Source organism: Rhamphochromis longiceps, linkage group LG17, assembly GCF_057381845.1.
Source record: "Rhamphochromis longiceps isolate RC_006_pf linkage group LG17, R_longiceps_female_GT1.1, whole genome shotgun sequence".
Classification (NCBI taxonomy): Eukaryota; Metazoa; Chordata; class Actinopteri; order Cichliformes; family Cichlidae; genus Rhamphochromis; species Rhamphochromis longiceps.
Window position 1 is genome coordinate 34,527,505 of NC_140573.1, and position 26,833 is coordinate 34,554,337.

General features: G+C 40.9%; 1 protein-coding gene across 4 annotated transcripts in view; it reads right to left on the reverse strand.

The window, feature by feature from the left end:
- Position 1: 1 nt before the first annotated feature.
- The window catches only part of ccdc146 (coiled-coil domain containing 146), a 66,482-nt gene continuing 39,650 nt past the window's right edge, over positions 2-26,833 (reverse strand). For 2 of the 4 annotated variants that reach the window (XM_085387918.1, XM_085387917.1), the window contains 9 exons: positions 25,594-25,758; positions 25,383-25,458; positions 21,080-21,228; positions 20,755-20,983; positions 7,991-8,101; positions 7,762-7,899; positions 6,065-6,190; positions 3,595-3,717; positions 6-780 (listed from right to left, as the gene is read on the reverse strand). In XM_085387918.1, coding sequence (XP_085244044.1) covers positions 583-780; positions 3,595-3,717; positions 6,065-6,190; positions 7,762-7,899; positions 7,991-8,101; positions 20,755-20,983; positions 21,080-21,228; positions 25,383-25,458; positions 25,594-25,758 — 1,315 coding nt within the window. In that variant the 3' untranslated portion in view covers positions 6-582. Of the gene's footprint in view, positions 781-3,594; positions 3,718-6,064; positions 6,191-7,761; positions 7,900-7,990; positions 8,102-20,754; positions 20,984-21,079; positions 21,229-25,382; positions 25,459-25,593; positions 25,759-26,833 lie in introns of all 4 variants that reach the window. The other 2 variants (XM_085387919.1, XM_085387916.1) reach the window with 2 other exon arrangements.

The window sequence follows — 26,833 nt, forward strand, 5'->3', positions numbered from 1 at the left end:
ATTCTCCCCTCTCTTTGTCATTCTCTATGCTCTTTCAGTGTTTGAGCTTCCTCACCGTATTTACATTTATCATTTCAGGCATTAAAGGAGACACTCCCAGCCTTGCATAGAGCTTAAACCCATTGCAATTTATTCGGAGATTACAAGCATGAGGGATGAAACAACAAGAGTGAAGAATACGTAGAAATATTCCAGTGGCCCTGAGAAATGAATTTATCTTCTAGAGAAAGGTGGTAAAAGTGTGATGATGCTTTTGCTAGGTGGAGAAAAGAATACAGAAATACATTACTGAGTCTCCTTGTCCTCCCTTCCACTCTCTTTTACTTTTTAGCTTTACTGTAAACAATCAAATGCCAGTAAGGGAACCAAAATTACAACCAGATGCAGGCCACAAGAACAAGCTCAGAGCAGCCAGCACACAGACATGCACATGTTAGTGAGAGCAGGAAGAAGGAGTGTGGAAATAAATAACACAAATCAATGAAACACATGTTCCTTTAGTGTGTGTGTGCCTGAAGTACGCCAATAAAAACAGAACAGTCATATGGTTCAATATGTTGTCCTTGTCCACAGACATGTCTTCTATATTTCTATGGATTTGAGCTCAGGTTTGCGAAAGTGTCTCATGTTGGTCCCTGGTTGGGAGGGTTTGAAGGGGGCCTGGGCTCCGTAGGGTTTGGGCAGAGGCAGCTGAGCGTTCAGCGGGATGTACGCGTTGGGACGTGCTTCGGCTGTGGTGTACTCGCCATTAGGTAACTGCCTCCACTCCTTCTCAGCAAGCTGCACACACACACACGCAAGAATGTACCAGAAGCAGTTTTAATATTTGATGTAAGATTGCTTGACCTTGGAGTAAATACTTCAATTTCAGATTATCCTGAATTTTAATCAAGTAAATGGAATAATCAGTTCTGCATTTTTTTTTATATCTCAGCATGAATGCAAAAGCAAAGATGAACAGTCGAGTGCATGAGCTTGGGACAAAAAAGCTGATTAAAAGTTTAATTTGTGTTTTTTTCCTCCTGTTTTTCTTCATATTATACCTCCAGTGATTGAAAACAAACACGACGTGTGCAGAATTTCATATTTTGGATTAAATCCTGAGAACAGCAGCACTTGCAATTATTACAATTTTTTTTAAATTTTACTCATTATATTATGATTTATTCAATTTTTTAAACAAAAAAAATATCAAGAAAAAAACGATCCACATTTCTGGTTATTAATGAGGTTGACAGCCTCCGCTGGATCACTGAGTGCACGTTCCTGTGAACTTTTCCTCAAATGACAAAAACCAAAAGGAATGTTGTGTAACTGAAAAGAACAAAGCAAGGCCTGCCTGTTTGAGTATAAAGGTGGTCGTGCTGACTAAAGTACAGTCATTTTGGTTTGCTCAATTTCATCTTAAATCAGATACTACAGCTGACATGAGGCAATCTGTGCACCCTGGCACACAGTGTGTGAACCAAACCATGGATTTAGGGGAAGTCACTTTGATATACAAGCTATTAACAACTTTCTTTACCTCTCCTTTAATCATATTTATAACAGTAGGTATAATAAAAAGAAAAAGGAATAGCTGCATCTTGGAGCACTGATGTGTGGAGAGCAGTGAGGAATTTAGACCAGTTTACCTACCTTCCTATAAAAATATGCCACCCTTACTTCTTATCAAACACCCTTATCAAAGCAGCATTTTTTCTTCCACAGTCTTGAGCCAATCATCATTTCTTTGCATTTTTTCTTGTAACTTTTTCTTTTTAAAGCAGTCTTAAGTAACAGTTCTCCACACTTTCAAAGTTATGCCAAAACCTGTTTAAATCCCCAGTGTGTTTGGAGAAGGGCAGGAGAGAGGTCATCTGTAAAGCACAGCGGAGGCTCTGTTATGGTTTGGGGCTGCATTTCAGCCAGTGGCGTTGGGAGTCTTGGTGAAATCAGGTGAAAGCAGATCAGTACAGTCATACTGTGATTCACCATGCAATATGATCTGGAGAGCATCTGATTAGCTAGTTTCATTTTTCCATTTTGAAAATGATTGGAAACACACTGGATACATACCTACATAAAAACACTATCAGTCATGCATTGGCATCCGCAGAGCCCGGACATCAACATTACCTCATTACCTAAACATAGCCCCGAATGTCCTTCAAGAAGCCTGGAGAACTATTCCTGAAGACTACTTAAAGAAAAGACAAGCAAGCTGCCTAAGAGGGTTCAGACACTTTTTAATAAATCGCTGCACCTTTTTCCCATTTTCCCAACAAAACATAAAGAAATGAGAGTTGGCTTAGTTTAGGTATAGTACTGTGTTCACCCCATAGTACTTCTATGAGTAAATGCAGACTGGTAAAACAACAAATTGTGCAAATGCTTGTGCATATATTTGGAGCTATTTCCTTTAAAGCTGCTTACATTTTACATATCACGAGCTTTTGGGGGTCTGCTGCTTCGCTCAAGGACACTTGGACAGATTTATTTTGCTTTTTTTTTGTGAGGGGGGAGGATTTACGGTGCATGCTGTGACTGTTTATCACCACACAGCTACTTACTGTTTTCTTGTTACTGTGACCTTATTAGCTAAACAGAAAAAAGCACAAAAAAGTTCAATTTTATATATGGGTCTGTGTACAGATTAAACAACAAGAGTTAATGTGTTATTAGTGAGCCTCCGGCTCGAGTTAATGACACATGACCTTAAAAGTTTTTTGCATACTGTGTTAAAAACTAGTCACTGAAACTGTTAAGAGGCTGACAAAATTGATTTGATCCTATTGTGGCTGATGGATATATTTGTAACGATGGCGAGCTCCTGCTGAGAAAAAAAGAGAAAAAAAAAATCAAGTTCAAGTGAACACGCATCCTCACGACACTCCAGTCCTCTCTTTGACTTTCACCACACCACAGCATGCAAATTAACTGTGCCTAAATCTCACGGACACTTCAAAGAGATGGCGATTTTCTCATGCATAAAGTTTATCCGCTGGCGTGTGATCTGAGGAGGGCACGCAAAGCGAGAAATAATGGCTCTGACCGCGAAAAACATATCAGAAACTGCCACAAAATAAACAAGAAGAAATATCTGCAGACATTTTAAGAAGTTTAAAATGCAAAACTAACAATGACACCCCTCCAAAATTCTTCAGATACACTAATATTTCCACATCTGCAGGTTCCTTGCTGTTACTTGTTTTGGCTATGTGCTTGCAATTTACTGTGGTGTCCTTTTTGATCAGTAGCTATAATAAAAAGGGGAGAAAACAAATGGCTGCAGGCAGCTGGACTGGTTTCAGACAGAGCTGATCTGTGTATGTGCTCCTTCTTTGTGTAGACAGCCGCTAGTTTTGTTTGTCGCCCGTTCAGCCTGTCATTTCCTGTTTTTTTGCAGATTCTAGTTCGAGTCTGTGCGTGGGTAGCTCTCGCTCACGCTTTCACTCACAGCCTTTTTGCTCTGGAGAGTCTTAATCGACTCCTGCCCCTGCAATGTGTCCCTGCTGCACTCTTCTCTTTGCCACTCTATCTTCTTTTCTTGTCCCTCAGTGCTCTAATCAATTTCTGACCAGTGATCTTTGTGAGTCTTGTGTGTTTCTTTACCCTCTCTTTCTCCTCTTTGTCCCTCTGTCTCCTCTTCTTGTCCTGGAGCATCTTCCTCCACTCCTCCTCTTTCTCAGGGTATGGTGACAGGCCCTGCTCCAGCCGCCGCTGGCTCTTGTCCATCTGGAAACACAGGACAAATGGAAGGAACATTCACTTTGTATTCCTTTCACTTTGTCCACTCTGCACTCTCCTGGCCTGATTCAATTTAAGCTGCACCCAAAAACAGATGGTTGTATTAGTGTCAGAATCCAGGCAAAATTAAGCCTTGGCATTTTCTGCTTCTAGCTGTGTCTGCGGTGCACTGCAGGCAGACAACTGCAGGGATTCTTCAGGTTATTAACACAAATCTCCTGAAATATATAGAAGGCATGAGGGAAATCCAGTCATTTTTACCTGTTTATTTATTTATTTTTTACTGAGAAACACAGCAGTGGGGTTTCTGTTGAGACCAGTTTCTGATTTTCAGCATTTCTTGGTTGAATAACGCGATGGTGCCTCATTATTTTCATACTTAAGCTCAACAATTATACTAATTATGATAATGGACTGATTGCTGAGTCACTAAAGCATGTATGAAAAGTAAAGCCTGTGAAGAAGTGCCTTAAACTTGCATTCTAATTGCCAGCAGGGAGTGACTCTTGTAATCGTCCCCCCCCCCAAAAAAAGTCCAGTTCTCATGAAATTTGTAAGAAAATGACCCTGAAGCGATCTATGATCTCAGTAAATGGCTTCCGACTTCGGCTGCTTCCTTTAGCGGTCACACGGTAGATCATCTCTATATATCTCACCCTATCTCTAGCATTCTTCTCTGTCACACCCACCCTCTGCGTGTCCTCCTTCACTACACCCATGAATCGTCTCTGCAGTCGTCCTCCTTCTGCCTGGCAGCTCATTAGTGACTACACTCTTTAGTTACTACGCCTCTGCACATCACCCTTGTTCTTGAAAAGCGGTACCAGTACACATCCCCAGGCATCCTCTCACGCTCCAGGATCGTGTTGAACAATCTGGGCAGAAAGTCCACTCCTCACCTCCACAGGTAGGTTATCAGGACTCTTCATCCTCTTCATAGCTGCCCTTATTTCATCCTTACTAATCCTCTGCATTTCCTGATTCACAAACTTTCCTCCAATTTGTCCGTTCTCTCACATTTTCCTCAATTAGGAGCTCCTCAAAGGAGTCCTTCCATCTTCAGTACACACTGTTTTCACTCATTAGTAAGACCTCAATAAACACTTTCTTAAATAATTTATGGACTCCGTTTCAAATTTCAATTCCTATTTTATACGACATGTTGCTCATTTTGTAAACCGCGCTACCATTTTTACTAAAATAGATACATTAGAGTAGACAAGATGTTGATGATCAAATGGTCAAGTTGAGGTTTCAAAGTAGCAGTCCACAATGTCCTGATGGCTATCGCAGCAACCTTATGTATAATGTGATCAAATATTTACTATAAAAAAAGAGTATGCTTTCTGTAGTATTCTCACTTTTTTAGCTTTTTGTTCTACATTTGTTGAACTCACACTAACCTCTACCTGGTGAACATGTAGAGACTGATTTAGCCAAATTATGACCAACAGCAGCAGTTCATAAATAAACCAATAATCAAGCTACTGTTAGTCAGAGCCACTACATACACATTACTTACCCTTAATGGAAGTGTAAAAATGAATGTAATAAGCCTCTTTGGTTGCTATAGTTACAGAATACACTGTAATGCTAGCTGCTACTTGTTAGTACTTAGCTTGCAGTTAGCCTGATTGAAAACCTCCTTCTTTGGTCTAAAATATGAATAATTGCTGAAAGGGAATGAAATAATAATTAAAGTGGCTCACCAGGTGTATTTACACATTTCAAATGTGTAAATACGTCCATCTATTCAGGCATTTTCTTCCTGCTAAATATTTTTCTCATAGATTCTTTTCAGAAGAGCAACCTGGTCATCTATGAGGTTCAGTTACAAAGACGTAAGGTTATTCTAAGGACATAGGCAAGATAAGGCTATAGACAATAAACTTTTATGTTCTGTCTGATTCAGTTGATTTGATTTGGCAGTTTCAAACCAGGCACCTGCAATAATATACCTCCCAAAATTTGTAATGTTTAGTTGGAATTGAACCGTCAACCTTTTGTTAGCCAAGCAATTATATAAACCAACATACTATAAAGCCATAGTTTAAAGCATACATAAATTCTGTAAATATTGAACTGCTAGATGTTGATTCCACAGATTCCTAATAAAAGATGGACATTGTCACCCATGAGTAAGGTCTAGTTATGAAATCTTGAGTTGTTTTGAGACTGGATACGATGAGCCAGTGCTCCCTTCGATCGTGATCAGTGAGTAGAAATAAAAATAATGGGAAAACCAGTTGGATGTGCAACTGTGGAGTTGCACATCCAAGAGCTCGGTGTAGATTTCTGGATCCCTTTGTTGTGGCTACATGTGTCCCCCCCTGACCTGTAGCTCCTTCTCTTTGATCTGTTGTTGTAGAGATAAAGCAGCAGCTTGCTTCATGGAAAGTTCTGCAGAAATGGCCATCATACGGTGGTTGGTGTTGATTATGTTAGTTCGGAGCTCATTCAGCTGGAAGCAGAGAACACATAGACAGAGGCACAGAGTAGATCATTCTTCATAAATGTTCAGTGTCAAGCTAATCAGAGAGTGTAATGTAGTGTACAGGTCTAGTGTACTGTGTCCTGCCTCTGGGATAATGTTTTCAGATCATTTGTCCTATTCTCAGAGATCCAAGTAAACCAGTTTAAACTAAAACTGATTTTCATTGTTGATCAAACAACAGGGTCACTGAGACCTCATGAATTTCCTCTTTAACTTTCAAACATCACCAATTAGAAATCCCCATGTCATCGTACTGGGTCTGTGACCCAGTGTTTCTAAGTTTCTGGACCACAAGGTCATCCTGCAGAGCTCCTTCGTCTGCGCTATTGGCCAGGTAGCGGGCCTGTAATGGGCCATCTCTGCTGCAGGGCACACCTTCTGCCTTCTGAACTGCTAGGTCTTTGTTTTGGACTCTTGTGCTCCTTGCTTCAGTGGTTTTGCTCTGATCATTGCCATGCCGTCCCCGTTTGCTGTGTGTTTCCATGTTTCCCTCATTTCCCTTGTTAACTCTTAGTGGTAAATGTCTAGTTGTTTATTTCTATTTTTTTGTTCCTAGTTTCTTGTTTCTGAGTTTTCCTTTTTTAGTGCTCTTATGTTTAAGTAGTCACAGCAAAGGAGCTACTCAAAGTCCTGCGTTTGGGTCCTGCCTTGCATGCCATACAGTTATACATGACACCCCAAGATTTTCTCATGTTAACGTTTACTTAGCAAAGGAATTTTACTCTCACGTTCTTGGGAACGCAACATCCCAGTACACCTGGAGGGAATTTCATTAAATCTAGTTAGTTTGACTCGAGGATGAACTGATGAGAAGTTGGTGGTCAAATATCACGTGTCCTTCACTTAAGAATTAATAGACTGGTTTCAACAAAATTTAACAGCACTGTCTGAGGAGATGACAAATGATGAAGAGATGGTCTTTTAGGTTAACTACAATGTGACACTATGATGTTCTGCAAAACCACCCAGGACCGTTGACCTTATTTCACATTTGGATGAATGCTGAATGAATGACACTAATCTCTGTGCTCCGCCTAATAGATCCCCTTAAGGTCTTCAAGCAAGGATGTAAACTGCAACTAGAGTAGTTGCCTGTCTACCGTGTGAGGACATTTGAGCTCAAGATTTTCTTCATTTCAAATTAAATTCCTTTCAGTGCTACTGGGACTTATTTCTACAAATGATTATGGGCTATGAAGCTTGTTCCACTAGCTTTTGATGAGGGTATTTATAGCCGAAGAGGAAAAGAAGAGCAAGTGGGAGTGTAAAGAAACTGTAATGCTCAGTGAACTCCCAAATGCTCACTCTGCACGCTCCTCACATGGGCTGCACATGCTCCTCAAACAATGCGTCAGTGTGTTTGTGAGGGAGACAAAGAGAGAGATAAAAGACCACGCTGCAGATAACGGGTGAATAATATGTTTCTCTGTATCTGAGAGTATATTGTATTGTGTGGGAGTGTGTGTGTTTGTCTCTGTATCACCCTATGTGTGTCTATATGAGCAGAGCTTCTTCTCTATGTATATACAAGAGTCTACCTTCTTTGCCAGTGAGAGTCTGTCCTCTTGGCAGTTGTCAGCTTGCTCGCTGAGTGGCTTTGAGAGCCGGGTCACCTGGTCCACCAGGAGTTCTTTTTCCAGCAACTGCCTCTCGCGCTCAGCTAGATTCACCTCAAGCTACAGTGCAGAGACAGAGCGGAGACACACCTTTTTTGTATTCCCTTTGAAAACGTTTGCAACAAAGTAGTGTTTTAAAAGTGTCGCGTACCTGTTCAATTTTCTTGGCCAGTTCTGCCGTTGATAGGTCTTTGCCCTTTAGCTCTTTGTAATCAACTTTTCGCTTCACACCCTCAAGTGTCTTGTCCCTGGCTTCTGACAGCTGAGAGACAGAAAATAAGAGAATTACAGACGAAAACAGACAACAAATTGACTGTGGCAGAAGTCAATAAGCTATTGTCACTTGTATCTAGTAATTTCCAAAGGTAAATAACTGGAAAATACAAAGTAAGGATCTAGAATTAGTCTGTGTGTGTCTGAGTGCTTTGTTCTCCATGGATGGAAGGTACTCGTTGCACTGGGGATTTAAGGGCTTTTTTTTGCTAAACATAGTGCCTACATGGAAGCTACTTCCTGCTACATGACAAGCCAGTGGCAAACTGTGATAAGAGAAACCACAGTTTAAAAAGCTACAACATCCCTCCAAGGGCCTGTTTTTTTAATTTAGTTTTTATTTTCTGACATCCCCAAAGACAGCAGAAATAAAAGGGGAGGCAAGGATACACACAAAAGGAAAAAAACACACTAAGAAGATGAGGCAAAAGGCTCAGAAGCAGACAGGATGACAAGGCGTTAAAGTTAAGTGAAGGGGCAGGGCAGGCATGTTCGATCAATGCCTTTAGCTAATGCTCATTCTGAAACAGCTGCAATTAGCGAGTGGAGACGGAGTTAGAGGTTTGCCAGAGTAAAAAAAAAAAGAAGTGCACATGACCTACAAAGTGCTTAAATGAATGACAGAAAATTAACATATAGAACATTAATTAAAGTTTTGACCTGTCTAAGAATAATGAATGGGTGCCTGCTTTGCTTTTCTGGTCTAGTCCACATGGACACACAGTGCCACTGGTTTAACGCTATTCCAGTAACATGCAGGACTGGAAATGCACCATGAAATGCAGCAATGTCATAAAGTCTGGTAGGGAGAAAAAGGCTAACAAGAATTAAAAATTACAGTGGAAAGTTTAGGAAAATACCAAATAAACCAGACTGAATTCAGGAGAAAATATTACGCACTTGTTACTGAGCACTCAAAGCATTTTACATGAATGCCATAGCACTTTATGCATCTTACATCCATAGTCCAGAGGACCCGGAGGAAACACACGCAGGTACAGAGAAAACATGCAAACTCCACATAAAGAGGGATCAAGCCAGGAACCAAACAAAATCATAAAGACACAATGTTACCTCAAACCTACGACTGGTCAGTCAACTTCATGAGAAAAAGGCTGTTCTGATTATGAAGACAAAGATAAATAGTAACTCAGGTGCCCACCTAACCTCAGCGGGGGCTAGAGATGGAAATGGGCATTTAAGAAAGCTGTAGTATCGTAACAGTGAAGTTAATATAAATCCAAAGCAAGATAAAGGTAAGATATATATATATAAATAAATAAAAATATGAATCTCAGCTGATCAAGGAGCCATGACAGGCAACATAAAATGAATGTAAGCAGAAAATAGGAACAATGAAAAAAAAAAAAACTGCGATCAGTTGATAGAAGACAGAAAAAGGAAAATACATGAGAAATATTAATAGATGCCTGGGGACACTGAAGCAAATATAAAAGAAGAAGAAGTGATTGATTATACAGTGCGAAGTAAAGAGAGAAGAGTTGAAGAGAGAAAAAGAACACGTGGAATAAAGTACAGAGGCGGTCTGACCTGACATGACCTGCCTTATGAAACATCAGCTTCAGTCCATTCAACCATACTGAGTATACAGGTGTGTGTGTTTGTGTGTGGATATATGCAGCAGTGTAGGTTGATGCGCCTGCATCTAATGTGAGCGAAGAAAGACAGTCCGGAACAACGTGATGATTCCGTCCTTCATAGATGGGATTAATGAAGCCTCTCTCCTATAGTTGGGCAGCGAGTCTGATTAAAACAGACATGGGTGATCAGCCTATTAAAAAGCCTACTGTCATATGAGTCAGGTTTTAACTTAGTATTAAAGCTGTCATGTGATAAGCCAAGGTGTGAGCTGGGTTAAAGTTACTGAAAAGCAAAGACAGAGATAAGAGTGGAGGAAATGTACTTGGAGAAAGTGATAAAAGGCTGACAGACAGAGGAAGATAAAGTGAGAAGGAGCAAAAGAAAGGCCAGAGTCAGAAAAAGGAGATGCGATAGGATGTGAAAGCAGACAAGAAAGGCAGAATTAAAAAGACAAGAGATGCTGAGAAACAGGAACTGGGGCTGACCAAGAGGGACCCGGGATATGTGCACTTCTCACAGAGAATATGACTTTGACAACAAAAGCCTGTTCGTGGTATGAGGAGTTGAATACGTGATTACATCATCTGAAAGCTGAAATTAAGCAACAAATCTGATTCTGTTCCCTGCTCGACATGCAAATGAAGGTCACCAAATCGTCTAGAGGGAATACGAGCTGAAGTAAGACTTAGAAATCCATCAATTCTGATGTCAGGCTTCTCAAACAAACCTTAAAATAAAGTGCTTAATTGCAGTATATAGTACCGCATAGTACCCAATGCCAAATAGCGTTTCAGAAGTATTATTATGCTCAAGTTCTTTGTCTGCTTTAAACAATTGCAACTGAGCTCAGCAGATCATGTCGGAATTGGAGCTAATAAATGCTGGACGACTTTTACTTTAATTGAAATTACTCCACTGCAAAAAAAGAGAGAATGGATTTGTACAACTGGAAATGGTTGATGGCTACACTGGCAGGATCCTGACTGCTGGGTTAAGCTTGATTTTTTTTACATGAGATGAATCCACAATGAGACAGTCTACAAAGCACTAGATTGGTGGTGGGGTTTCTGTGCACTTTTTCTCAGTGCTGAGCTGATCGTGTTAAGAGTTGGAGCTAATAAATAATTAACAACAGTTACTTTTACTGAAGTGAAAAAGAAGACTTGGGGGATTATAAAACACAGATAGTCAGAATCAAGAAACAGCTATATGGCTACAGAGGCAGAATACAGAGTATTGCGTTCGCATTGTCAGCAAGCTGGATGCTATTACAGCCTATTGCATTTTGTTTCATGGATGCAATGTCTTTGTACTAATCAGTATTTTGTGTTTATTGGGAATAATTTCACCAAGAGGTCCAATTAGAGTTGTTAAATGCACACTGATTACTGAGGGGTGTATTATAAAGCGATATTAATGAGTCAGTGAACTGTACCAAGCTTTAAGGCTCTTTTTTATCTGGCTGTATCACCATAGTAACTCATGATAAACACATAAAAGCCCTGCTTTTCTTCATAGAGACCTGCTGACAGTCCTCTTCTGCGGCCTCCCATGGAGTCCTCTCACAACTGAGCTTTTGCTTCCACAAGTGCTAAAGCCACAGTCTCTCTGATGTCTACTGCTTCAGGAGACCCCATGGCCAAGCAAGCACAGAAAGTGTCCATCAGCAGACTGAGAGCCATGCTGGTCTGCAGGATGCTACCACGACTGACTAATGGAAAAACAATCAATAATAAAAATAACATCAAATTATCTCGCTGTGGAGCTGTGAAATGGATACAGCTGTTATTTTACACAATGAGCATTTTTGCTAGTTTTTCTTCCTGCTTTCAAATAGGCTAAACTTTATTAATATAGTAGGTCCATGCTTTACACCACTGCATCTGAGACTTTGCATTGCTCATATCACAGGATATGTTTCCATTACCTGGATTTACTATGGTGAACTGACTTGGTGATACAGGGAAAGATGTATGGCTGAAGTAAACATTGAAATTTCAAGTAATAGTCAAGAATAACTGAGAACAAGAAATGACAAAGAAAGTAAACAGAAAAGAACTAACTATCAAAACCCAGGAATCACAACAATAATATTGAAAAAAATCAGCACATACACCACAAGTCACAGCAAACAACCAAGCTAATCTGTAAAAATGTCCTGAATGAAAGAATGAAAGAAAAGTTTTTTACTCAAGAAATGTTTTTTTTAATCTCAGAGCTTTAAATGAACTTCTTTAGTTGTCAAATTCCGACTGCGACAAATATGTACTCGATTCTGACTTGACTGATTAATCTGTGTTGCACCCTCATATGTAACCACCCTAAGTCACTTAAACAGTACATGATGGATGGCACAAAGTGTGTCTTTGATACCCTCCCTCTCCTCTCCCCACTCTTCAATCAATCTTCTTTTTTCTCTGTAGTGCCCTCTCTTGTGGCATTTTTATAGCCGTCCTCTTCCTTCTAGCCGTATACACACTGACGTACGTCTCTCCCTTTGTATTCATCTGTCTCTGTTCTGCCTGCTTGCCTGCCTCTGTATTCTTCATCTGACAGTCGCAAATAATAGCTGCTTTCTTGGCTCATGACTGCAGTAAAACATTGTAGATATGACAGCATCCGAGCAGCCTACCATTAGCATATCATTTACATAATTTCAGCTCAGGTTGAAATTAACATGATGGCTTAAAAAGCTTCATAATAGATGCTACACTGAAATCCTGAAAGTGTAACCATAAAAAAAACAAATAATGACCTTATTTATATACAACGTCCACAAATTGGTCTTCAAAAAGCCTTGTAATTAGATAAGAGACAAAGGAACAGACCAGTAAAGCATAAAGGTCAGCAAGTTAAAATCATATTAATATAATACGATGATGTAAGGGTAATTAGAAAAATATGGGAGTAGAGCAGCTCAAAGGAATTTATATATTTATGAGGACCAAGCACAAGTTACAACTAAAAACAATGTCAAATAGAGGAGATTTTTTCTTGTCTCTCTCTCTCTTTTTTTTTTTTGAAATGTCTAAACAATGAAATCAAAATGAAGAAATATAGCCACCACATTGACCAGGTCACATAATGCAACTAGGAAGGAAGAAATAAAAGCCAGATGTACATTTTGACAGGAGATTTACAAGACGATTCAAACTCTGCCAGCATGCATTTATCAGGCAAGTCATTCCACAGCCTTGAAGGCTGACAACGAAAAAGCCCCAGCTTTCCACTGTGAGATGTACCAATGGTTATAAAGTATGGGTTAGGCCTGCAGACAACCTCAGGCTATAGAAAGGCAACTAGGGTGAAGCAAAACCATACATAACTTAAAGTAATCACTGGTTATTTAGAATTAATGACCCCACAGTTTAACCACAAGCAAAACCAACTAAATAAAGTGGCGTGTACCTGATAACATTGTAACGACACAAAAGAAGCAAAAAGCATTTAATTTGTACTGAAAGAATTTGGGTTTTTCATTGTGTCTGGAAAACAGATGGAGAAACTGTGACTGGTAATCTGTTGTTTGATCCATGAATTAACTTCGTGATGGTTCCACAAAAATATGTCACTGCTGAATTATTGTATCGCTGTACCGGAAATACATTTAACCTACATCCCAACTCTCAAGAGTGGCATTTCATGGGGGCTGTGTCATGTGTTCCTGTGTGGCTGACAAGATTAGAACCAAATATACACGACTCTGAAGCAGCGCTGAACTCAAAATGCAACTTTATTGATGGGCTCATGCGGATAAAAAAAACAAAGGAACTTAACCTGGGCAGACAGTAGGAATTTGCTAACTAAGAAATCACATGGGAAACACGGAACATACAGGGCACACAGCAAGAGGGAACGAGGCACAAAGAATGGGAGACAGAGGCAAAACTACAAAAACTACATACATGAACACAAGTCACAGAAGACAACAGTTATCACAATGAAACAGGAAGTCACAGGAAGCTGGCTTAACTTAGCGAAGGCCACGACACTGGGACATCAAGGAACCCAGATAATCAGGGAAGATGAGACAAAGGGAATTAAGCTAGGCATGAAAGCACAGGTACTCCGGCTTCCTCCCACCGTCCAAAGACATGCAGCTTGTGGGGATAGGTTAATTGGATAATCCAAATTGTCACTAGGTGTGAATGTGCGAATGAATGTGAGTGTGAATGGTTGTCTGTCCCTGTGTGTTAGCCCTGTGACAGACTGGCGACCTGTCCAGGGTGTACCCTGCCTCTCGCCCTATGACAGCTGGGATGGGCTCCAGCGCCCCCCACGCCCCTGAAAAGGATAAGCGGAAGCGAATGGATGGATGGATGGATGAAAGCACAGAGGGTAAAAAGACCACCAAAGCAAGACAGGAAGTAACTAAACAGATGGCAGACAGAAAGGTGAACTTCACATATGACAAACCAAGGACAAAACAGACATGGGACTAGGACAGCCTGGCTATGAAAAAGTCACACTCTCATTACACATACATATAGGATCTTGGGGGTGGGCACAATCAAGGAGTCCAAATTACCATCAGGGTGTATACCTCACCCCTGACGTCGTTGCCCACCTCTCAATTTTAAATACACTTAGTCATTGAGGGCTAGCAGGAGGGACTATGCGCTTACCTGCTGCTCCTTGGCAGGTAGCTCCATGCCCTCCTGGGTTTTAATTGCACCTTAGAACACATATGCATCAACACTACAATGAGCGGGTGGAGGGAGGTTTGGAGTCCTCTCCCACCCCCATTCTCTGCGGCCTGCTGGAGCGGGAGGGCTAGTAGGAGGAGTTGGCCGTCCGACTGCGGTCTGGGGTGTGGGGCCTCCCTGCTGCTGCGGAGTCGGGGTGGTCTGCCTCTCCCCACCGCAGGGAAAAGGGTAACACCACCTGGGTCTGGGTGCAATTCCCCCCTCCAGGGGCAAGGGTACCTAGACCCGGTTTGTAGAGTACGCTTGGGGAGTGTGATTGTGTGTACAGCGTCTCTTTATGTCTGTCTCCACGTTGGTTGAGTGTGGAGTGAGTGCATATGAGAGCATGAGGGTGGGAATGGATGTTTGTGTCTGTGTGTGCCTGTATGTCTGTGTCTATATGTCAGGTTGGGTATCAGACGCCACCTCTCTGGGGACACCTCAGGCCCTCCAAGGTTTGGAGGCCTATCTCCACCCACCACCACTTCCCCTGCCGGTGGCGGACTCCCCCAGGTGTCGGTGTGTTGGTGGTTCTTTGTGTCTGGGGGTGGGCGTCCGGGTACACACCGGCTCACTCCTTGGCGGCCGCTTGTCGGGGCCTGGGGCCTGGGGCTCGCTCGGGCCCCTTTGGAGGTGGGGTGCCCCCGGCCTCTCGGCCTGGGGCTCGGTCACTCAGGCACAGCTGGGGGCCGGCGGAGCTCACGGGCGCGTCACTGCAACTCCCCCTGACTTCTGCTCCGCGGCTGCTGGGCGAGCCCTCATCTGGGACTCTCCTCAGCTCTTACTGGAACAGTGGCGCGGCTGCCCCTCTGTTGGTCTTCCATGGTCTCTTGTGTTCTGGGGGCCTCTGGATGTCTGGAGTTTTGATCTCCTCCATACCCGCTTCACACCCTGGAGGACGGGGCTGTGGCCCCCCCACACTCCCTAGCAGATCATTACATGGAGAAACCTTTGGAATGCAAGCATGCTGATCCACACAGGTATGCACACATGGGTATTCACAGACGCGGACTAAAGCTTTCTTGGCTGCTGCCTCAAAGCACACTGTGCGCTGTCTATCTTGCGTGCTGCACAATATCGTTTATTATTTAGTAAATATTGATATCTATGACTAGCTAGTTTATTGTGATGGTGCTTTGTTTTCTCTATTATTATGTTGCTCTTTGTTGTTTGCTGTCTCCTCTGTTTGTTTTTTTTGTTTGGTTTTTTTTTTTTTCTCCATACAGATGACCCAGGAGTTCTTTTTTTTTTTTTTTCTCTCTCTTCCCCCCCTTCTCACCGTCTCTTCTCCCCTTTGGTTTTCTTTCTTTCTCTCCCCCTCTTTCTCTCATTTATTCCCCCTGTCCCATTTATTAAAAAAAAAAAAAAAAAAAAAAAAAAAAGACAAAGGATGAACTGAAGCTCTGCCATCACGTAATGTCGCATACTGCTGTTTCTGATGTCATTTAAAAAAAAAAAAAAAAAAAAAAGTAGAAACATAGATATCAAAACTAATAAGTACTGGGAAGTAATACTACAATCAAGAGACTAAAAATCCAGACCTAGACGTTAAAACACTTTAAACTAAGGAACTAAGTTATGGAGCAGTTACATTAAAGCTGCATTTCAGTCTAATTACCTCATGAATTTCAATGGTATTGACGTGAACTGATAATACTTGATTGTGATTTACCTCTCTCACATTCACGAGTGTTTGATTTAACGTGAACACACTTCTCTCCACTTATGCACTCACAGAAAGTGGATTCACCCTCACTACATTATTCTGTTTATGTGCCCGTTTGATTTATACCTTGTCGTTGCTTGATTTTAATAATAATAATAATGGATTGGATTTATATAGCGCTTTTCAAGGCACCCAAAGCGCTTTACAATGCCACTATTCATTCACTCTCACATTCACACACTGGTGGAGGCAAGCTACAGTTGTAGCCACAGCTGCCCTGGGGCAGACTGACAGAGGCGAGGCTGCCATATCGCCATCGGCCCCTCTGGCCAACACCAGTAGGCGGTAGGGTAAAGTGTCTTGCCCAAGGACACAACGACCAGGACAGAGAGCCCGGGGATCGAACCGGCGACCTTCCAGTTACAGATATGCTTCCCAACCCCCTGAGCCACGGTAGTTCAGTACTTGCTTCACAACTCATCTTTGTGTATCATATGACTTTTCTTTTCAGAACTTGTACAAAGTTGAGAGTTATTTCTTGCTCCTTTTGCTCTCTACCTGTTCCCGCCATCCAATATACATGAACTTCCACACACATACTGTCAAAGCGATTTTTTTGCCAAAGGGTTTCCCAGTAGTAATAGGTTCCAGACACATTGGACGAAGATTTAAGGGGGACAGAATATGACTCACCACTATAGGGACAGTGCTATCTGTCACCAGCTCCACCCTATTATAAATCCACAACTGACTGTGTCTTTGTATGTCTGTGGGATTGCTCATGCAACCGTGCATAACAGAAGTGTAACCAGTCATTAGATGACTGTTTGTTCATCGACATTTAGATTTCACAAACGCTGCGCAGATCTCGGTGTGCGCACTGATGCGTGTGCACCTGTACGCGTTTGAGACGTCGACGCGCCCGCATCTCATAAACAAGCAGCAAATTTAGATTCCGACCACAACCTCTGTTTATTTTGCTGCAATTAAAATTCCTCAGAGCAAATGGAAGCCTCAGAGTATATTGAACTTCAATAGTTTCACAGATGGCCCAATCTATCTTTGTCAAAATTTCCCATCAAAGGAAAGGGGGGGGTCTGTCTGCAATGAACAGATAAACTGGTCACAGATGAATACAAATACACAATATATATGATAAATCGACAGCAAGGCAGTTGCATGGAGATTGAATTCGCATAGAGAATGAATTTGCAGGGAGAATGAATTGAGCTGGCGAGCCTCCTGCAAAAGTAGAGACCCCCATGATTCACTTTTTTGTACCCGGGGGAGCTAGACGGCTGTACGAGTGAAAACTGTAATTTAGAAAATGATTTGCTGTTTACACACAGATGAGAGGGAGAAGTATTAAATAACTGGGTGGCTGAATGGCAAGAGAGAGGAACAAACATAGACTGATAAACTAATTAAGGAGATAACTGTTGATACTAAAAGTTTCAGGAGAACCACATCTATTCAAACGTGATAAAGCTAGTCTATAGCCACGGCAGCAGCTTTGTGAGGATGTGTGCTCAGCTACAGCAAGGCTTTCAGCTAAAATGCTCATATTAACATTGCTAAAATGGTGTTATGCTACAATGTTTCTCATCTTACTTCAATATGTTAGCATGTTAACATTTGCTAAAGAGCAAAAGTACAGCTGAGACTAAAGGAAACAGTATTTGTTCAATAACTTGGGAATCAAACATAGACTGTATATGAAAGATGGATATTAGTGTCTGCATCTGCCATCAAGTAGCATGTGTGTTTTTAAACCATATCAATGACCTCAGGAAACACTTTATTGGTCTCACTTGCTATTTTCAAATCTTATTTGATACAATAAAGTTTGTTTTGTAAAATGATGGACCCATTTTAAGTAAAATACATGAGATAGAAGGGTATGCATTACAGTGTGGCTACCTTGTGATTGACATATGCTAACCTATGAGCAGACAGTGTCCTGTTTTCTCAGTTAGATACACCCAGGGTGTGATTTTTGTTTTCTGCTCACCTGCAGGGCGTCACGCTCTTGTACAAACATTAGCAAATCTTTGGACAGGGAGAGAGGAAGCTGGTTCCACCTATTAACATCAGCAGCAAACTTTTGGAGTTTTGGTTCTGACTCAATAAATGTGTGAAAATAAGCCTGCTCTGTAATGTGCTGGTCACAGGTTTTAAGTGTGAATGATAGTCAGGTCAGGGTTGGTCTGTCTGCACAGAAGAGGGGCCGTTCCTCTCTATTGGTCGATTATAGCATCTCCAGCAAAACTTCCAAACTGTGCATATCATTTTTTTTTCAGAACAGCCCTTCATAGGCAGGCATTCTAACAGCAGGATGCCAGTGACAACAGCCCAAGCGCATAACTGCAATTCATCAAGTTTAATAAGAACATTCAGAATTCAAGTTTGTAGGAAATTATGATGTAATTGATTAGGCAACTGCTTTACAGTCAGCAAGAATATTTATAGGATAAACACCATGTTGAAACAGCAGTGGAATAACAAAAAGATCCAGATCAACTTCCCTGTCCTAAAAGTGCTAAAAGTGAAAGTCAGATATGTTTTAGACACAATGTTCAGAATTAAACTGTACTAACAACCAGAACTGCCAACCTGATGGTACCGGTCAAGGTAAAGTCAGCAGGATTTGTGCTCTGGGCCTCATGAAAATATGTATGAAGTTTTAATAAGTCCAACTGTTGCTGAGCTATTTCAGTCTAGCCCAAATAGACCAGGCAAGCTGCCCTGCAATCCTCAGAGTCAGAGACCTAACATCGATGAAAATATCCAAATATATAGTTAGTTTGTGTGAGGAAGAAGAACATAACAAAAGGCTGAAGTTGTGAACACAAGTGAAAGAAAAATCCTGGTGGAAACAATAAAATTCAGGAATTTTGTTGAAAACAAAGTGTGGGAAAGAGTAAAGAAACTAATGAAACATGAGTGAAAGCAAAAAGATGGCATCATCAGGGCTCCCTGTAGCAAACATAAACAACAGAAGGAGTAAACAGATGGACAAAAAGGAGAGGGGTGTTTTTCAAATGAGCAGCACACGCTGAAGTCTTATCCAACGTTATGTTCATCCAAAAGAGCATAAGACTTGGATAACATACGTCTGGTCCAGCAGTAACTGTAAGCCAATCACTCTGATCCAGAGAGGTAACACACCCAATCCCATGATGTAGCTGCTGGAAGGGGAACTCGGTGCATGTTTGTGTGTCTGTTTCAAATTTCTCTTCGTCTCTGTGTGCACAGTGTTATCGTTTGGGTTTTTCCCCTTTGTTTTAGATACTTATCTTCTTTCTGAGTATCCGTGTGTGTCTTGAACTTTATTTGGCAAGTGTCCATCCTTAAAATTTCCCTCCATTAAGATCTGCTCAGCAAAATGAGGCTCTCATCTGACAATAGGGAAGAAAATTCCCCCCAATCTTCATCCCTTGTGTGGCTATTTCAAAATGTTTTGTTTTAAATTGTGAATAGATGCATGCCTTCTTCCACTAGTTTGTCCAAGCAGACACCTCTCAAGCATAATCAGTCTTGATTATGGTCAAACTACGAATGTTTACACTTTAATGAGCACTGAGTCCTGTCATTAAAGTAAAGCGAAAGCCTTCCCACACAGCATGTTTACTAGAGTAATTCAGAAGTCTCTTTGTGAGATAAAATGCTGAACGTGTTTCAAAACAAGGACCTGCTCATTAGTGATGTTCTGAGTGTCTCCACTGCTCTATGGGTTTTATTCTAAAGCACTGCACTTAGCTGTTCTTGCTGGAGTTCCCCTGGCTTGATAGAGACAGTAAAAGTTGAGCAATAATCTGTAAAATCTGACACCATTCAACTCACATACACCCGCAGTCATACACTCCCTCAGACCTCTACGGATAAAAAATAAATCGCGTATATTATTTTTATGACAAGGAGTAATGGGAACACACACACCTAGCTGGACAACGCATGGAAGTGCTGTTGAAGAAAGTCCCTGGTTTGCAGATGGACCAGGCATGCTAACGCGAACACACCTACAGACACCACATGTGCCAGAAGATTCTCAGGAAAATCTGTACTTTCACAGCATCTCTTTTTTTTCATGCTAGCTGGCAGGTTTAACTACATTCAGAGAGGATTTTGAGTCCACGAAGCAAAGTCATTTCATGATATAGTCATGGTTGCACTGTTGGAGAAATGTGGGCAGCAGCATATTGCACCTCAGGCACCAATTAGTGGCTATATTAGCAAAATGCCACTATGGAAAGCGCAGGGACATTTTATAGGATGCAGTGCTCATTCAAGAGTATATGCCTTATGGGTGGCTCTAACATTAGGCAATGCAAAAATGTCTTGAACTGTACAGTATGATGCATTTCCAGTTTTCATTTCTTGTTAATAAGGAATAAAAGAAGACAGTAAGAAAAGAGAAGTGGGTGTTGTGAGACTGTTGCCGGAACACTGTCAGCACTGTTTACACAAGAAAAATGAGTTTAATGAAGGATTTCTACATCTTCATAGAAATCTTGCATTCTCAAAACCTGTTAAGCATGCAATAAGTAGACACATTTTTCCTCCTACTCTATAACTTCTCAGGTAATTAGTATGCATTTCCACAAGTTTGGTGTAATTGCTTCCTTTGTGGACGGACTGTTAACCGTCTGTGTGAGGATGAGTGTGTAGGTTTATCTAATGTTTTTCTACCTCTATTTGGAGCATTGTAATCTCCTCCTCCAGTTTCCTCTTGAGGAGTACATCTTTCTTCTTCAGGTCTATCTTCCTCTTCTCCTCATTAATCGCTAACTCCAAGTCTCTCATGTCCTTCTCCAGGGCCTCCAGAATCGAGTTTCTTTTAGTGATAGCTGCCTCCTGGATGTTCACCTTCTCATAGTAGTTACACAAAATCTCTTCATGTTCCAGGAGCTGGATTCCTCTGTAGATTTGAGAAGTGCATATAGTATATACGAGCTTTAGGTCAATATGTAAGCATTCGGGTAGCCATTACTTGAGCTTTAAGCTATGAACATACAGGAAGTTGCGCCGCTGTATGGCAGTTTTGTGATTCTTGTTTATTTCCAGCAGAGTCTCCTGCTGATGGCTGATCATTTGTGTGAGCTTCATTAGGTCCAGTTTGTTGTCCTCACACTCCTGATTTATCCGGCACTGCTTCCCGGCAGCCTACAACAAGTCAGAGAGAAAGAGAAAGTAATAAGCATGTTCACAGCATCAGAAACAAGATCGGTACAAAGCACTTAATGACCCTCAGAAAAGTCTGTTCTAATTTTTTTTTTTTTTAATGGTCAGTGGGGTTCAGTGCGACAGAACTTTGGACGTATCAGATTTAATACAGTACATTTTATGTATTCATTCTTTTAAAGTATTTCTTCCATGTTTGCCCTTTCCTTAGATACTTGTGTTGTCCTTTAGTGTGATGGAGAGAAATGCAGAACAGGCCATGGTCAAGCACAGACCATTTAGTCAGTGTCCTCGAAACATTCGCAAGAAGAGGAAGTTTAAAAAGGAGAAAACACCAGGAACTCAAGAAAACGGCTGGAATGTTTGACTTTTGGAAGTGGCGGGACAAGCTGGCAAAATGAAGCTAAATAACAGGTGGTGCACACAATTGGAGCGAAATCTAACAAAAACAAACAGGGAAGACCAGAACAAAGACCAGAAGTAAGACTAACCGAAAAGCTAAAAAACCCCAGGTCATTTTTAAAAGCACATCACTGTTATCCACTGGTCATCACTCATCAAACTCAAAGCCAGCTCTGCGATGAAGGTTTTTTGGGCCAGAGGTATCACAAAACACAGACGTGATTTTATGTTTTTAACTGAAACTTGGTTGGACCAAAGTAACAGTGGAGCTGTTCTCATCGAGACGACCCCTCCTAACTACAGTTTTATCAGTGAGGCCAGGGTGAGCAGGAGAGGAGGAGGGGTTGCTGTCTTATTTAATGAATCATTTCAATGTAAGCAGCTATCTCCTGGAGGTTTTCAGTCTTTTGAATATGTGGCTTTACAGCTGAAGGCCCCATCCAAAGTTGTGTTTCTTAATGTTTACAGGCCTCCCAAATACTGCACAGACTTTTTTAATGACCTCAGTGAACTGCTGTCTGTGATCTGTGTTGATTTCCACTGTGTAATTATTGTTGGGGATTTTAACATCCATGTCGACAACCCTCAGGACAAAGGGACTAAAGACCTGAGTAACACTCTGGGCAACTTTGGGCTGACTCAGCATGTAACAGAGGCCACACATAATAGAGGACACACTCTTGACCTACTGATCTCCAAGGGCCTGAGCAAAGAGAGTGTAGGAAAGCTGAGCGCAGATGGAGAAAAACAAATCTCCAGGTTCATTATGACATCTATAAAGAGAAACTTCACAATTATAATTTACAACTGAGGAGTGCAAGAAGGTCCTACTTCTCTGACATCATCACTAAAAACAGCCATAATGCTTGGGTCTTATTTTCTACAGTTGACAGGCTAACAAACCCTCCTGTGCCAGTAGCAGCTGAACTTCATTCGACCATGGCCTGCAATAACTTTGCCAAATTCTTCACAGAAAAAATCCAAAAGATTAGACAAGCAATTGGTACATCAACAGCAGATCCAGAATATGTACTGTGTTCACCGAAAAACTGTTTAAACACCATCAAACAGTTTCACCCTATTAACAGCAAAGACCTGAAGACATCTTAGGTCAACTGAACTCCTCCTCTTGCTGTTTAGATGTCCTGCCAACAAGTTTTTTCAAAAAGGTCTCAAAGACTTTAGAGTCAGACCTGTTACAGATCGTCAACTTTTCTTTAATGTCAGGTGTGTTTCCGGAACCACTAAAAACTGCTGTAATCAAACCTATACTGAAAAAGGACAATCTTGACAAGACCCAAATGAACAACTACAGGCCGATCTCAAATCTCCCACTTTTAAGTAAGATCATTGAAAAAGCAGTTTCTCAACAGTTCAATTACTTCTTAAAACAGAATAACTGCTATGATGCCTTCCAGTCAGGTTTTAGACAGAACCACAGCACTGAAACCGCTCTGACCAAAGTGTTTAATGACATATGTCTGAATACAGACAGTGGAAAAATGTCAGTCTTAGTTTTACTGGATCTCAGTGCAGCATTTGACACAGTTGACCACCACAACATATTACTCAAACAACTGGAGAACTGGGCAGGTCTTTCAGGAACTGTACTAAACTGGTTCAAAACATACTTAGAAAACAGGAAATACTTTGTATCAATAGGTAACTTCACATCCGAGCAGACAAGTATCACATGTGGAGTTCCCCAAGGTTCCATCTTGGGACCCCCTCTGTTTAACATTTACATGCTCCCACTGGCACAGATTATAAAGAACAACAAAATAAACTATCATAGCTATGCAGATGACACACAAATATATATCACAATGTCACCAAGAGACCGAGGCCCTGTACAGACTCTTGGTAAATGCATTTAGGAAATTAATGACTGGTTGTGCCACAATTTTCTCCAGCTAAACAAAAACAAAACTGAAGTAATAGTCTTTGGCGCCAAAGAAAAACGATTACAGGTCACCAGAGAACTTCAATCTATACATCTAAAAACCACAAACCAGGCGAGAAATCTGGGTGTAGTGATGGATGCAGACCTAAACTTAGAGAAACACATTAAGACAATAACAAAGTCAGCTTACTATCACCTCAAGAATATATCAAGGATAAAAGATCTGATGTCTCAACAGGACCTGGAAAAACTAGTCCATGCATTCATCTTTAGTAGGCTTGATTACTGTAACAGCATCTTTACAGGTCTACCTAAAAAATCAGTCAGACAACTACAGCTCATTCAGAACTCTGCTGCTCGAGTCCTCACTAAGACCAAAAAAGTGGACCACATCAGTCCAGCTCTGAGGTCCTTACACTGGCTGCCTGTCCGTCAGAGGATAGACTTTAAAGTTCTGATGCTGGTCTATAAAGCTCTGAATGGTTTAGGACCAAAATACATCAGTGACCTCCTGACCCAGTATGAACCTTCCAGATCCCTCAGGTCATCTGGATCCGGTCTTTTATCAGTTCCCAGAGTCAGAACCAAACACGGAGAAGCTACATTCAGCTTTTATGCTCCATATATCTGGAACAAACTCCCAGAAAGCCTCAGATCAGCTGAAACACTCAGTTTATTTAAATCCAGGTTGAAGACTCACCTGTTCTCAGCTGCATTTAAATAAAGCACCAAATCCACACTTTTAAGCTTAAATTTCAAAACTAACATTTTAACTACTGATTTTATCTATTTCTGATTTTATCTGTTTTGATTTTATATACTGTTTTGTTTGTTTGTTAATTAGTTTGTTTGTTTGATTGTTTTAATCAATTTTAAATCATGCTTTTTATTTGTTTTTGTTTCTAATGTCTCTGTAAAGCACTTTGAATCACCTTGTTGTTGAATTGTACTATACAAAAAAACTTGCCTTGCCTTGCCTAGCACTGAAAGAATCCTGAATCTAAATCTGTGGGAGAATTCTTCAACAGCAAAGATGGTACAAGTATAACATCCAGGAGAGGAACCTTCTTAAAATGTCATTTGGGTAATCAAAGTCAGGAATCTTTTCACGTTTTTTGTGGGCAGGGATAGCTCAGTAGGTAGAGTGGTCGCCCCATGATCGGAAGGTTGGGGTTCGAATCCGCTGAACGGCTACCCTGACCTACCCCTGAGCTAGGTACTGTCCGTAACCCTTCACCGAGTTTTTTTGATTCCTCAGAGGCAGCCGATGGAAGACAAAACACTGCTCCCTAGACCATTTAACACTTTATTTCACTTTCACAATACTTCTAGAAGGGAGATGCGTCCTGCAAGACACGTTGCCGTGGATCTCAAAATGGTGACGGGCACCTGACAGTTTTATTACCAGGAACCTTTTCTAGTCTAAACAACAGCATTTCAGTAAGTTTCCACTACAAGTTTCCACTACTATCTACTGCTCTACAGGCAAACATGGGTGAGAGTCTACGACTGAAGGACACCTATTCTAATGCCTTTATTATTCAGGGCTGTGTCCACTTAACACTACACTATATGATTATATGGCAGTTTGATTAATATGAGATTAATATATGGCACAGTAATAAAGCACTTCAGGTAAGATCATTCTAACAACAGTGATAAACAAAAAAAACCCCACACGTTTTACTATAAAATGCTACCAATGAGTTCACCCCTGTCTTATTTGTGTCTGTACACAACTTTGGATGTCTCGCAGCTCATTTAATGTTTGTTTAAACTGTCTAAATTGTGATACTGCCATACTGCAAAGGGTGTGTGTGTGTCTGTGAACCTTGGAAATGTCATTGCGTAGCTTGTCCCTTGTTTTCGAAGTATTAGAGATCTTCATACGAGCCTTTGAGAGTCCTCTGAAATAGGCGTATATAAAGGGAAAAAGATAATAATTACACACAGAAACTCAATAAAACATAACTCGTTGCACACAGCTTGACATTTTAACTGCTATTATAGTATTTGGTTATGACCACATATCCTAAACACACCTGTCCTTGTTGATGGCAATGGTTCGCTGGATTTCCGATTCATTTTCCAGGACCTTAATCTGCTCCGTCAATTCTGTGATCGTCTGTGAGGCCATCTGTTTCAGCTTGACATACTTTTTCTTCTCTTCCATAACCATATCGGACAGCTTAGAGTACTGTAATATTCTGACGAGGTAACAAAACACAGATTAGTAATGAACACATTATTTATCTACAACACAAACTCCCAATCCAGAACAACTTCTTTACACGTTACACTAATGCTTTGTATTTATACTTCTTAGACTTTTAGGTCTATGTGCGCTTGCTAAATAAACTATGGACAGAAATTTTGTCATCAACAGATGCTATACTCCTAACAGAGTAATCTTAATATCAGTGACTCATATTCATTACAAGTGATCAGTGGATCACAAAATTATGAAAGAACCAAAGTCTCACAGGGTTTAAAATGCATCTAAGACGTGTGTGCTGTGACGAACGACGGCTAAATGTGAGAACAGAGAGGAGATACACTGTCTGATTCCATGTCAAGTGCAACCACTTCAAACTGAACTCTGCTGCTTTGACCTTAATGAATGCATTGTTTAAAAATCTGCTTTTATACTGGGTGGTGCTTTATGCATTAGTCTGTGTCTGAACACTGAAGTATGACCAATTAGAAAGAAATGGTTTTCTACCAAGACAACATGCACAGATGTCTGAATTAATTGTGGCTGCAGATATTTTGCAGCTCAGAGGAGCCAAACATATAACATGGAATCAATTATCAGTCGTGAAAAATGGTTATATTAAAGGAATATTTCACTGAAAACCAAAATCTACATACTTGGTGTGAGTTTTGTGCTTTTGGAGACGGATATTTGCTTTAGTTAAATGGAAGTAAATGGCACTTAAAATGTCAAATTTATCCAAAACCCTTGTGGCTCGTGAATATGTGAGAGGACATGAACATTAACAGAGTCTTCCTCTGCTGAGTTGTAATGTTATCTAGCATTGTGATCCTTTTGGAGAAACACAAAGCTAGAAATAGGTAAGAACTCAAAGCATACAGAAAACTCGAATAGAGCTTGTTTTTCAGCTACTGAAGATAAAACAGAGAGAGGCCCACAAACAAGCAGCAACTAAAGATGGCTGCAGTAAAGTCCTAGCATAGTATCTCGAGGGAGGAAACCACATCTGGTGATGTCCATGGATTCTAGACTTCAGGCAGTCACTGCAAAAGTTCTGATATTTAAAT